This window comes from Dreissena polymorpha, chromosome 10 (assembly GCF_020536995.1).
Source record: "Dreissena polymorpha isolate Duluth1 chromosome 10, UMN_Dpol_1.0, whole genome shotgun sequence".
Lineage (NCBI taxonomy): Eukaryota > Metazoa > Mollusca > Bivalvia > Myida > Dreissenidae > Dreissena > Dreissena polymorpha.
The window spans coordinates 21,542,814-21,558,271 of NC_068364.1; the positions used below are offsets into that span (position 1 = coordinate 21,542,814).

Sequence of the window (15,458 nt, forward strand, 5' to 3'; positions counted from 1 at the left end):
CTTCTCAATGGACAGAAGGGTAAATTGTTCAGAACACAAGAAGATAATTTACGAGTCATCCAATACTAACCCAATCGGTGGCAAACCAATTTCCAACTTGAGATTTGCTTTTGACACTTACCTCTAGGGTTGCACCAGCAGTGAACTCAATGAAAGATCATGTGCATACGGTAAAGCGATCATGGTGAACTTCATAAACAACATAATTGCAGACATCAGCTTGAACGATGGGATGCTCAAAGAAGTTACCAGCATCAAGTACTTGAAAGTAACACTGTAAATTTATATTTGAAGTACTATTGAGGTCTGAATTAAATGACGACCACAGCAATGGTCAGACTAGACAGGCTGTGTTAAAGCATGTATGGTATGGCTGCGAGACATTGACGCTTTACGCTGACACAGAACGAATGATACTACCCATTGAACATAAGTGTCACTGAATACTGTAAATCAAGTATAGGACCAACGAGTCCAAGTACTTGGCAGCAACATGTGTTCGCTAACAAGAACCTCTTCTGGTGACCATTAAACGATGAAATCGAGCTTCGTTTGAACACGTCACCAGGATACCCTTGAAAATTGGACGTCAATTCCCAATAATTAGCTATATCCAGAAGCACATATACATTTGACTGGAAAAAAATGTATGTGTCGTCGTCTTTATCTCACGAAAGGGCCAAACCGGTCGAGGGAATGATGATGATGAGATTGACCGTCACCAACTGTTTAATCACATCTATAGCTAAAACTCAAAATCAAACATTATATTTATACGGATTATAAAATACACGATAACACGTTTACTTTTGTACGCAAGGACAGGCTTCTAAATGTATACGCGTTTAAATATTTTTTCGCACAATCAACTTAATACGTTGTAAGTATGTACTAAAGCAACGCATACGTCCCATTTTACTGATGCAAACATACATGCTACGTTTAAAACAATTCAATTTATAACCGATGTCAAACAAACTAGACGAAAGTACTGTGTAACCTCCCATTTATAACGATAAATTGTTCTGGACCTATTTTTGCAACCGGTTAGATCTCTGCGAGGAGGTTGCGCTTTTATATGTACAAGATAATAATTCCGCAAAAAAGTGTTTACTTCGCAACCTCAATGGGTTTTGGTTGCTTTTTTTACTACGTAATGCCCCCTAATTCGCCGCTTTGAAGCCATATATTTGAACTTTGACCTTCCAGGATGACCATGACCTTTCACCACCTAAAATGTGCAGCTAATGAGATACACATGAATGACAAATATTTAGTTGCTTTCTTCAATATTACAGAAGTTTTGACCAAGGTTACAGTTTTGGGACAGATTGACAGACATAACGTCAGTCAGACAGACAGCCAGGCCAAACACAATATTTCCCAGATCATTCGATCCTGGGGCATAAAAAAGGTTTTATGATGATTGTTTTCACTTGAGTTTTTGATGCCTGAAATGTCAATTTGATATAAATCGGTCTTATTCAGAGCAGTAAAAATTCAACAAATTCATCATTTTAAGGCATCAGTCTGTTGAGGAACATTTCGGAATATGGGTGAGAATTGTGTAAAGGTATGTTTATGTGTAAAGACTTATTAGTATGTTAAAGCAATAAAAACGTTAAATTCCAAGTGGCAGCCAAACATATTCGTTAATCAAATGGTTTAGATTATTTTAAACAACATCTATTTTGCAAGGGTCCAAAATAATTATTATTAGTAATAATAATTATAATTTAACAAACACATTATTATTTCCTACATCTAGAAGTAAAACTTTTCATTTTTCGTATTTAATTTTGACTATGCAATGCTGTTAAAAACAAAGCGACCTAAATTATTCAAGTACCCGGTTAATATTTGGGCATACAAAGGCGTCGTTCCTATCTTCTTTGATATGCGTTTGCACACACGTATTTTAAACCATTTATTTAACAAAGCAATACAATTTCTTATTATCAAAGCTTGCGATGGAAACAACTCATACGGCGGCAAATATAACATTTCTAGTACTTTGTCTGGAAAGTGCATACCAACATTTTAGAGTTATTAAAGATGAAACTTTTATTTTAATCCCATTTTCAGACGTGCATTGTCGAAATAAACCACTGTGGAATATATTTTCCTTTATTTCGGCAATGCTGAAATATAGCTGTCACGCGAGGCGAACTCTTATATCAGTCATGTGTGGAGGATGGTCATGTTACTCGGAATCAACTATAAATTAATCATTTTTAGTAAAATCAAATCCGATTCAACAAAACAAACATTTGATACCAAGATGTAATATATTTTAAACACAACATGCAAATATTAAGTGTGCGTACTCATGACGTCATTATTAACACGTCAAACGTCATATTCTTTCCCGCTAAAGCTGCAGTTTTTAGTATTGTTTCATTATTTCTTTAAAATCGGGGACGTAGAGGTATGGTTAACAGAAAAACAGGTTAGTGCCTGATCTTTTTGTAATATATAAGGCTCAGCACGAATAAAATAATAAAACAATGTTTGCTTATAATAACTTGAAATGTTCCGTGTAGTTATATTTTCCTATTCTATTTAAAAAAATGACGACTAAGAAAACCAAGGCTCGTGGTTCAGATTTGCTAAGCCTCGCAAAATAAACTTCCCTTTATTCGGAACCGACCAAGTATTCTCTATGTTTTCTATTTAGGAATAAATATAACATATATTCTTACTTGTATAGAGGCCCTTTTTATGCGTTACATGTACACACCAAAACAATTGACTTAAATGGAAAATATTAAACATAATAAGTTGTTGTTTTGTTCATAAAACTTAAAAACTCGATCACCTATTATTTTAAAGAAAACAATATAGCATTTACCTAACGATTCTAACATGCATATGTGTGGAAATCTAGGTCAGTCAGCAACCTAAACCTTTTAATTTACACCCGTTTAACGCGTTTAAAATAGCAAAACTTTTTTTTTCTTCAGATAATTGTTCTTGTAATTATTACAGCTCACGTTGCATATGTGTGAAATTTTGTAGACGCATTTGTTTAATAAACGTTATGTAAAATATTGGTAAATATATTTATTCCATACATTCACAAGTTAGTTTGGTTCGGCATTTCTGTAAGAACGCGTTTTAGATAATAACGTTATTTCTAACAAATCAAAATTGTTGAATCATTCACATTTATTTCATATTGTTTTCATGAGCATATTAGTCAAGTCACCACTTCATATTTGGAATACCCCAGACATCTAGTTCGTCCGATTATATCAGGATATAGATTGCAAGCAAGTATGATTCTAAAGTATACATCACTGCTACCGGAATGTGTTTCTTCCAAAACCATCCTTAACATACACAGCAGAAACTTTTCCCGACATAGGTGTAGCTGCTACAACTGGTTTGTTGAACATAGTCCTATATGTTGACGCTTACCAACCCGTATCAGTAAATATCATGTTGATATATGCGTAAATCTACTTTTACCTATCTCAGATGACGACAACGAATGTTTTCTGAAATCATAATAGTAATGCTATTATCAATGAACTTAAGGACAACATTCGGATTGACGTGCAGCTGAAAAATACCTGCTGGAACTATAACCACTTATGGCCAAGGCTACAGCGCTGGGCAGAAATTCGCATTTGCAAGGGGCGGACTACAAACGTTCTTTGTTCAACATGAACATACATTGACGGGTACTCACATTAATAGTTCAACACATGTTTCGGTTGTATCTAGCTATACATGTTATATTGCTCCACATGATGTAACTGCCTGTGATAATTTAGCTGAGCAGTGGCTACCAGTCAGCGGATTGCGCGTGCTTTCTTTCAAAGAATGATGCCTCAGTTTATCCAGTACAAACACACGGTAACGATTTAAATGCAACATACCGTTCAGGATTGAAGTTCTTTCTTAAGAATGTTCGCTTTGTTCCGTGTGCATCTCGCATGTTGTGGAATGTTTCTGCCTCTTTGCAAAAGTCAGTTCACATACAATCGTGTACGTTTTATACCAGTTGCAATCAGTATAGGAAGTTTTTATACTTACACTGATTTAATAAACGAAAGTAAAGACGTCGTCGAACATAATATTTTCGTTTTGACATCGAGTTTTATCTTTTCCAGTATTATTTCCATTTTGATAATTTTAAGTTAACAATAACATTTGAACACTGATATGGGGAACAACATGTTTTAAAGATACGAATAGTTGAAATCAAAAGGTCGGTGTCTGTAAATGTATTGATGTAAACTTAAACATTTGTGTTGCAGTATTCTCCCTTGACTATTTGTTTATAGTCGGCTGTAAGAAAAATGCTAGGGCAATTTTGAGTTCGTAAGGGAATTTCGGTAGTGGCTGGGGGAAAAGTCTAGGTTCCGCGGTCATGGGAGGTAGTCGACTTTTAAGTCTACTGTAAATGAATTAATTAACTGGCAATGCTCTCCAATGACTGATTGTCCGGTTTTAAGGCTAAACGCACACCCGCATGAATTTGAATATCACAAGGAGTAGGATTCGGATGACAGCCTTTTATTATTACGCCGCGTTTAAGAGAAGCATAACATAAACATTCACATGAACATGTACCTACTATAAGCTTAGGCTTTTTTCGAACATTTAAACGAGTCGATATCGCATATTACAATACGGGCTTCCAAATGTCAACATTCAAACAGGTTTGATATATTTCACTTATCGGCGCTATATGGTAAAACATGTATCTTTGGTAGAAAACTCGTTCCTGTAACAACATACAATCAAATAAGTGTGACCCGCGCCATATCTGGTTTGAATATTATTCAATCTGCAGAGTATCAAGATATATCATCTGTTAAAGCGTTAGATAATTCAAGGGAGTGCATGTTATTCAAATTAATTGCTGATAAGGCCATATATGATTAGGTATCTATTAAAGGACAACACCACAGTGATTACGAGCTGTTCATGGCCGATTTGTGCACTGATAGCTTTTGAATAGGGATGTAATATCGATAAGCAAACATCCCATGTTGACTGGAACAAGATAACGATTATGTGAGATGCATATGTGCAATCACATGAAAGATAAATGTTATCATGTATCCCCCATGTACATGTATGGACCGTGCATAACTGCACAATTGCAAAACTACTATATTTCAGATAAAGAGAGACTTTTAAAAACGCGTATAGGATTATAATGAATTAACATATATGGTCATGCAATAGTAATGCCATGTAAACAATCATGATTTATTTCGACAATAATGCATCTTTCAAATGTCTGTCAGGTGGTGTACAATACTTAATTAAACAAAGAACAAACACATCTACTCAAATCTGTATCCAAACTGCAAATAAACAACATAAATAAGTCAAAGATTTACTTATAATTAAAAAAAATATTGTATTTGTTTTAAAGCAATACTGGCATTTGTCTCAATACGAATAAATATGTACTTAATAATTCACGATGATTTCGAGTATTACTCTAATTTTGATTAATAATTCAAATATATATTTAATGTATATATCAGGTTTTGACTGAAGAGAATCGATTAAAATAAATGGACCACAAATTTGATGTTACAAAATAGTACGCCTCTGCATCAAGCGCTTTTAGGGAAAAATGAAAAAATAAGTTTGTGTGCTATAGAAGTCTATAATTATTTTGTTATTCCAGTATATGGCAAGTTTACACTCCACATGGATATTTTTAAAACAAACTCTGTATACTACATTATGATGTTGCCTTTCATTTCATAACCGGTTTATCGTATGCCTTTAGAAGCTAAAGGCGAAATACTATATTAATACGCATTTTTGATAACATATCATATAAGAAAGGAAGTAACTAATGACGTATCATGATTAAAATAGTTCCTGTTTTAATTGTATGTTCCGGTGAAATATGCGTGCAAGTCTCAATATTGTACTCTATAAAAAATGCTCCCGGAAAAGTGTGGGTCTAAGGACAGACATAAAGACAAAAAGACGGACGGACGTGCATGGCCATTCCAATATACCCTACCCCTTTTACATTTGTCCAATTGCTATGTGTATTAATATAAATAAGTTTATGAAGCGGTCGTAAAGGAAATTTTATCAGAGAAGTGCAAATATGTAGAAACCTTATCATAGGTTTTGTATATAGAATATTATCATATTGTTGAAATTATTTTCCAAGATCCTTTCCAGTCATAGTCTGTAACACCCATTCAAGCAATGATATAATTTGCATGTATTTATGGTAAAACGTTCCGTCTCATGCCAGCCTGCTTGACTATTTTTCCGTTTTGAATGTATTATGTACAATTTGTGTCCGTAACCTGATTGTAATTGCCCCCAAAAGCTATTTAAAGGCTCAACTAATAACTATACAGTATATTTAAATTTAAAGCTAAGCATTTATAAAAATTAAACTAGAAATGTGACAATTTCAAGAAAGAAACTGTTCTACTTTTTACTCGCAATTAAGTTGGAAAACATGGAATGCATATTAAGTACCTAATCAAACAATTTCAGCACAATGCATCTATTCAATATCAAATTATTGTGCATAAAACATTATTTATTTCTTTTAACAATGCTGATTACCTATATGACCTAAAATGTAATTTCACAATGTGTCTGCATGTAAACTATCTATAAAGAAAATAACAGCTAACAAACCCATTCAAAATAACGTTTGTTCTTTACAAATTGTTATTATATGCGTATCAATAATTTGCTAAAGCTTTACCCAACTGGCCCAAAATTAACCCAAATTATAGGTATACTATAGTTAAATAGTGCACGCAGACATTAACCTTAATATTTAAAGTACGAAATAGGAACAATTATACTAGTAGAGTTAAATAAAATTATAAATATTTTACACAAACAGACATCGTTGTACACAGAATTTCACGAAACATGTATAATTTACATGTTCGACAAGATTTGAAAAGAAAAAGAAGTTCTTATAGTATAAACTTCTTCAACAGTATACATTCTTTTCCAAGTTTCCAGACATTACCCTTGTTGTTTTTAATGATTAAACATTAAACAATAACATAAATAAGGTAAAAGCGGATTTTTTGGTTTAAACGAAAATACGTTTTAAGTAAGTGTGTAACATACTGTTGTATGAACTAGGTATTATTTATCGGTAATACATTGGTGTACTGCATAAGCGATTTTAGTATTGGTAATGAAGGCTCGGTTGTCATCTCGATATAGGATTTTTGCAATGCAGGGTCACTGAAACTTTGGAAACATTAAACGGAGATTAATTCGTATATCCATCTGCTTGACATTCATTCACGAAAACAAGAATATATTTCCATTACAAGACAAAACTTATATCTTTGTTTAAAAAGTTTCATTATTTAATATGATGTATAAATAAAATACACATTAAATATTAACTCCGAAGGAGAAACAGATGAACGTCATTCATCTCTTTTGTTGTGAAAAATACAATTCCATTTTATAGCCCATTCTACTCCTCCTTAAAATAAAACTGAACAAAACCTAAAGAAGAGTTAGACGGACAAGACATTGAAATGTACGCATTATGTAATTCCACTATGCATCGCATTCTATATTTGTGTATGTTGGGGTAAAATATAGATGTGTGTCAAAAACGAGATTTAATTAATTTCGAAATAGTCAATGCCCTATATCGCAAGTATTTGATTACAAGTGTTTCACAAAATCTGAATAGTTGGAATCGTTGTGATTAAAAAATATATATCGAAATCTTTCGGAGACACATTTAAATGGAACATGTCACATGTTTTAAAAATACTATCAAATTACTTGTTCATAATATAAATATATGAATATATGCATGCGTGTGTACATTGAATGACCTAATTTCAAACCACTTTGAACACCAGTATATTGTTGTTCAAATCCTGTCCCACAATCAATGAGGAGGTATGCATGTTGTGGCAGACTGACCCCCCAATCCTTCTTTCCATGCAGCCAAAAAGGTCAGCTTTTTCTTGCCCTCATAGTCCAACTGTATGATGTAATACTTGGGCCAGCCTCCACAGATTAGTAATTGGCCTACAGGGCTCACGTACATCCCACATGGGTATTCTAGTTAAGGGTCATTGAATGTTGCTAGGACTCTTCCATCCATGTCCATGGTGAGGAGCTTGTGATGATCTGGGTTTGAGATGTACAATTTGTCCCCTGTGGGACTCACATCACACTTGTACACTGCAAAATCAGAGTTGCATTTAATATTTAGATACAGTTAATTGCGTATATTGTATGTTGTCTTGATACGTTGAACAATTAAACAGAACCATTAAAAGAATGCAATGAATACGTACACATGACTGTGTCAGCTTTTTAAACTATATACAAACAATTGCTAGAGATCCTTAACATATATTCAAAATTAAACTGTATTGACACATTAGTAATATGACGCATTCATTGTTAGTTAATATTAAAATACTACTTTATGAATTAATTTGATACAATCTTTTGTTATATCAAAATGTTTTAAACGATTGGTATTTAATTATTTTTAACAGAATTATAATGTTGACCTCAATAAATTCGTGTTTCCAATATTTAAGATTTCGTACTGCTTAGCACAAATTTGATGACCATTTACTTTTTCAAGTCAAAGTGTACATACACGAAACCTTGGCAGCACAAACATTAAGACTAAATAAGAGAGTGTTTGAAAGTTATCCATGTGTTCATTCACAATACTAGAATTATTCAATTCGTGTATAGTAGTATTTAGTAATATATTCTTAGAAAACATAAAGTTTTCTGAACCAAATCGATGTTACTTAATATGTCCTCACTTGTTTCAAGATAACAAACATTTAATATTTCGGAAAAAGGTTGCTATTGAAAAATGTATATTGTAGATTTAAAGTATGGACATGTTTTCCAAAGCTTGAAAGAAGAGTGTTTTAAACAGCAAGACGTGTGGTTTTATACAAGCCTTTTTTATAAGTAATTGTCCCTTATTGATCCTAATATATTATCAGCATGTATTTTATTTCTTCATATCAATAAATTAAAGTAAAAACGAAGGATTCATTCAAATTAAGCATATTTAGGTTTTGCTTTATGCAAACCATATTCCAAACGATATCAGAATGAATGATTGATGATTCTTACCAGTGCAACAATCTGATGCATCCTCATATAACTTGCTTATCAATTCACCATTTAGTTTATACTTGTAAAGGACAGTGTTAGATGTCACAAAAAGGATTCCCTGATGGTGGGCAATACCTATGCAGTCGTGTGATAACTTAAGTCTCCTTCCTTTCTTGAGCCGCCTGTAGGCTACTGTGACAAACTGGACCTCGTGTGTGTTTTCATCAGTCACAGTCACTGCCGCCTCAAGCAGTGTTATTTGACACATCGCCCATGGTTTAGCCGATACAACACGGGCAAACACAACCTTGTACTGTTGATCTAGGAGCTTAAGTTTCTTATTCGTGTGGTCTGCGACCAGCACCTGATTATCAGGGAAAACACAGATTGCTGGGATAGAGCACACGTTTGTATCACTTTGTATGCGCACATTGTGCTCAAACTTTTCCTTCAGTGTAAGGACTTTGTCAACTTTTCCGAGCAATACCAATGTCTGTTGTATTTTGAATACACATTTTGTTCCAGCGATAAATCGGAGCTCTTTATTAATTCCAATTTTCTGCATGATATCGTTGCATTTTTTCAGGTCATCGTGAAGCATGGAGCAATTTCCAATATAATGTGTATCAGAATCTCTTAGGCTTAATAATGTAGATTGCAGGTCTTTAACATCATTTTTCTCAAAGTTAACTAACGTATTTGTTATTTTTAGACGAAGTTTTTCTATTTCATTCGCATTTGTTTCATTGACTGAGCTTTCCTGGAAGTCGCCAAGTATTGACTGACGTATATCTTCAATCATATTAAGTTCCAGTTCATTATATGATAAAAGCAACGCATGCTTTCTGTCCTTCAGATGAGTTAAAAACCTGTCGATTTGCGGATGAATGTTCTGAATTTTAATTGACAGTTTCTTAAGATCTGGTAACTTTTTCAGAGCAGCTTGTTGTATTGGTTTAACTTTAATACATTGTCTGAAACACAAACGTAAAACAATACAATATAATATTTAGAACAAAATGGCTTATATTTTTTGAATGTTAAATGTAAGGTACTTACTAGTTTTGTAATCTTGTTAAACTTGTTTGCATACATACATTAAATGTTTAAATAGTAAGTGTTAGATGTCTGATTAATTAATTTTATGAACGGTTCAATTACAATCATTAGAACAAGCAGTAGATCATTGCCGCAAAAACACAAAACCATTGATATTGCATTCTGAAGCAAAGTTACAGTTAAACGCTTAATAGGGAATATTTACAGTATTTAGAAATACTTTACGAAATTCCGCACACGTGTTATTGTAGTTGAATCGTTCTATGAGGTGAAAAATATTCTCCGTCAACAGCAAAATTATTATTTTGCGTTAAAATTGCTTTACTTTAATTATGCAATGTACGTACTAAATGTGTCTTCCCATCCAGGGCTCCCCCTGGCCAAAAAAATTATGTAGCCAATATTTTAGCCAAATGGATTTTTTGTAGCCAAATTTTAGAAACTGTAGCCAAAGTTTTAGCAAAGCATTCGGAACCGCCTGTTGTAAGTATAGGCTACAGTAGTGTAAAAGAAGAAACTAAAAGAAGAAGCTTTACTATGCTTATTACTATAATCATCATGTGTGCATAACAAAAAACAACAGTTTACAACAAAACATTTATAGATATGCACACATAACTCAAGCACATGTTCATAAAATAAGCACATGATAAATTCACATTACATGAGCACATGATATCCTGAACTTTCATTTTAGCAAAAGGCCATAATCCGCCTCGACTTCAATCCAGCCCAAATCTTGAAAGCACGTTTGAAATCAAACTTTTCCATTGGTGGGCTGTTTATGGACAAAATCAACAAGTTCTCCAAGTTTTCAATTTTAATAGAATGTCTGAGAGATGTTTTTATTAGATTTTGTTTACTAAACCCCCTCTCACAGTCAGCTGTTGCCACAGGAGCTAATAGTAGTCTGCAGGCTAATTCAGCACTGCCTGGATAGGTTTTTTTGTAAATGATGGCCAAATTGCATGCAGTAGTAATGTCCTTAACAGACTTGTTGCCACTAAAATAACTGGCCCTGCAGAATTTTGAAAGTTTTCAATTCCTGTTTTGTTTCCTCATGGCCGAAAGAAGTCATAGCCGACACTACAGCTGCTTCACTTTTGGATAGTGATGCAGCCTGCGCATTTGTCATGGATGTTTTCAGACTAGACGCGTGTAAGGCCTCTTTGTGATCTGAAAAAACAAAATCAAATATGCTTAATTTCAAAACAAAAAGCTCATTTTGAAAAGTGTCAATATATATTTATTATGAACATAAATTATTATTGTTATGTTTCATTTATTATTAATAATATAAAAATATTTATGTATATACATTTTCATATTAATGATTGTCATTCTTTTGTATTACCTTTTGATTTTTCGTGTTTTGAAATGTTCTCTTTTTTCAACATACTACACCCAGATGAGAATGAGTTTTGAAACTGTATGCATATTTTGCAATACATCGTTTTTGCATTATAATCTAGCCACATGATTTCTTAAAGCCAAACATCTTTGAATGATCTATTATCACCCCCGGAAAACCGACATGCTGTGAGAAGTTGGACATGCTAGGAGATGTAGCCGATATATTTCAAAGAATTTCGGTAGGGTAAGTATATCCAGTTCTATAATTGTTTAAAGGCATTTTTGAAATAAAAAATATTTTGGTGCATGCAAAGGAGGTATTACCATGTATGTTAGATCCTGGTTATTAATATTCAGGATTTATTGAAATATGGCTATTTAAAGTCGACGATGCATGGTCCCATATTTAGCACTTAATTTACAAATTTCTTTAAACGCATGCCAGTGAAAACGTTTTTTCACCGACAATTATATTAACCAATGTCCCCGAGTAACATATCCGCCAGGGTTTCTTAAAAAAGTTGGTATTGGTGGAAAAATTTGACTTTACATACAACGTGTTGATGAAAAAATTATATGACATGGTGCTGTACAAAGATGTCGAGATATGACATGTGTGAAGTTCATTTATAAACTTAAAAGCTCACTATTACAGCTGATTTATGCCCTCTGTGACGCATTGTAGATCATGTTCATTGAACTCTGAGGTTTTATAATGATATCCGCTCTGAAGCTTAGTTAATTTCCGGCTAATTAGTACCTTTTGTTATTTTTTTTAAATCATTGTCGGCTCGGGTACTACTTACAAGTACCTCGGGTACTCTTAAGTATACTTACATGTACCCCGGGTACGGTAAATATACTGAAACGTACCCCGGAATTTGAACGCTAAATCGGTCTTTGTCGGCCATCAGACTGTAAACTTTCCCTATAGCTGTTACCTTTTCCTTGGATTTTTTCCACTTAATAAATGAGAATAAATTCCATGGAAACGTGTTTATTTATGTTTATTGATTTTTCGTTTTAAAATTATTTAGATATAAAATCCAATTGTTAACGGATAACAAGGGAAATTTGATTGTGTTGTTTATACTCAGCAAATAACTTGATTAAACTAGCTTAAAATAGTTTTTACTATAACCGGGCATTTTAATACATTTGTTATCAATATTATATTGTCGTTGCTCAGAAGGGATTTTTTTACTTTTTAAAAAAAGTGCATAAAAATGCTATGTTGACATTTTAACAAGGCATTCGCAAATTTTCGTTTTAGTTATGATATTTGTGAGGAAACAGTAGACTGAACAATTACCATGCCCTAAAATATGCCTTATATGCATCTTTTGTCGATTTGAAAACCTAAAAATTATAAAGCATTGCAACGCGAAACGATTGAATAATTTCGAAAGTTCTGTTGTTGTCGTTATATTTTATAAAACTACGAGGATTGCTTACATAAAGTAAAAAATGCATCTCGTCATAGCATGAACACGGATGGCCGTGTTGTCGTAGCGGAACACTTTTACGTCAGGTCTCTAGGGATAAGTGTTTCGAGCCTAGTTTAGGGTTACTTTTTCTTTTAATAATTGTATTATTGTTGGGTTTTTTTTTGGAGATTTTTACGTCCAATGTTTAACTTTATCGCTTTAAAGCATTTAATGACAAACTAAAATACATGCCAACATTTTTGAAAGGCCCCTTTAAAGATAAATACTTCCCTAGTAACATCTATTTAATTATTACTATCCGTATCTAACATTCCCAGAATACACATAGTTTCCTCATTTGTTTGCAAAATGAAAATAATGGATTAACAGGAATTTGAATTGTGTTCAAATGACTATTTGCTCCAACCGTCCTGTCAATTATTATGCATGGAAACCACTTAAACCTTACATAATCGGTTATTTAAAAGAGTGGTTCGAAAATGCAATCAAAAAATTATGGAATTGAGTTTTATATACCATTTTAGATTAACTTATTGTTGTTCATTATTTTATTTACAATGTTGTTGGGTGTGTTAGCATCAGATTCTTGTTTCTTTATTCTTTTTTTGTAATTATGCGTGCAAGAAAATTTTATTAATGTGTTGAGTAGGAAAAGATGATACATTATTTCAATGTTCAGATATGACTCTTGTATGTCTGTATTATTAATGAAAGCAATGTTCAAATTGTAAAATATATTTAATTCGTCGACAGAAATAATGGTATATTTTTTTAAATACCACATGAACGATGGTTTCCAGCATCGAATCATTACCTAAAGAACAATATGGTATTTCTTATTAGTATATTTGATTATTAAAAAGTGAATATACATGTACAATAATTATTCCGTGTTTGCTTATAATTTACCAAGATACAGTAAACAACCTTTCATAACATCCACCAAAATGGTTTGGAATTCAGTTAGATGTTTTTAAAGGGTAATGGTAACTGCAGTTTAAGAGTTGAAATATTAAAAAACAGTTTCGTTATACCTTTCCAATTTTACCCTAAAAAGTCGAAAGCTGTGTAACTAAGTATTATTCTTTGCTGGAATAATTCACTCAAAATATATCAGTGTTAAACTTCAATATTTTCTTTTTCTATTGTTGTACATTTTGTTTTTCGATACCCATTTATCTTTTAGTTTTTTTGTAAATTTTATTTTACAATGACTGTCCCAAATTTAACATTAAAATAGAAGATTTTATTGAATAAATTATGGTATTGGTTTTATCCAACAGTGATTTGAATATTGGTACATTTTTTTTTCCGAATCACAATCTTCGCAATTGGTGTTAAACTTCTTCTTTTCGAATTATTCAGAATATTTTCAATTGCAAATGTGTTGTATGTTTCTAATTTAAAATATTTGCGATAAGTCAACATGGACATTTGTTGAGTATTTTAAAGCTGTGTTGCATCTAACTAAATGTTCATTGTGTTGTTATGGAAAAGGAACTATATATGTGCTTGCCAATCCGTACAAAGATTTATTTTATCAAAATGTACATTAATCCTAGAAAAATTTGCGAAATCGTATATTAAACAATATTGTTTTTATTTTATGATGGTTTAGTACCGTCTTATAAAATAGTAGTTATTTTTAGTAAATTAAAGTTAACTATAGTAAACATTTTATATTAAACTGTAATTCATTTGCAGAAATGTCATTACCACGCTATGCGTATTGCAATTCGATATCATTATTTTTTTTATTAAAAATAATTTAGTTTGAGTAAATACACATCGTCTGACAGTAAAGACATTGTATGTGTCTACAGATCTTGTGTGTTAGAAAAAATATTAAAATAAAATTTATAGTTATATATTATTTATCCGATTGACGATTTGGTTCAATGCAAAGTTATGTAAAGTGTTGCTAAAAGTATGATGTGATAAAATATTGATCCGACCTAGCATGTGATTTTTTTGTTCAAGTTAAATAATGTTAACTTTGTATATTGTCGGTAGGTATCAACACACGGGTTTCCATTTATTATTAAATACCTTTTCTTTGGCCTTATGGTTATTAAAATGTATGTAATTAAAGTAATCATATACGGGATATATAACGTGGTTAAATTATGAAAATCCTCAAGTATCTTAATATTCTTTATACCTTATGATAAAATATGACATTTTTGCAGTGAAATAACATCAGTGAAAATAAACAAATTGTTATTTTCACCGGTAGAAATAACACATTTTCGGAACTACTTTTTTATTTGTAGATTATCATATCAAGATTGTTATTATCCCGAGTGAATCAAAATCAGTATTCCACCGAATCCAAAAATGAAATATTGTTATTTTATGCTTTTTTTCACCGTTTATTTACATTGTAAAAGAGTTAATCTGGATAATTTCGCTGGAATAGTGACGTCATTGCGTCGAAAAAATGTCGTAATTATGTTTATTGAAATGTATTGAGGCACGCCACAGGAGAAAGGGTAACTTTTCAGC

At 32.3% G+C, this 15,458-nt stretch overlaps 1 protein-coding gene across 4 annotated transcripts in view; it reads right to left on the reverse strand.

The window, feature by feature from the left end:
* Positions 1–5,212: 5,212 nt before the first annotated feature.
* Positions 5,213–15,458, reverse strand: part of LOC127847795 (uncharacterized) — an 11,431-nt gene continuing 1,185 nt past the window's right edge. For 3 of the 4 annotated variants that reach the window (XM_052379953.1, XM_052379951.1, XM_052379950.1), the window contains exons 2-3: positions 9,112–10,067; positions 5,213–8,184 (exon numbers count right to left, since the gene is read on the reverse strand). In XM_052379953.1, the coding sequence (XP_052235913.1) occupies positions 8,066–8,184; positions 9,112–9,895 (903 nt within the window). In that variant the 5' untranslated portion in view covers positions 9,896–10,067 and the 3' untranslated portion in view covers positions 5,213–8,065. Of the gene's footprint in view, positions 8,185–9,111; positions 10,068–10,816; positions 11,240–15,458 lie in introns of those variants that run through there. The other variant, XM_052379952.1, reaches the window with a different exon arrangement.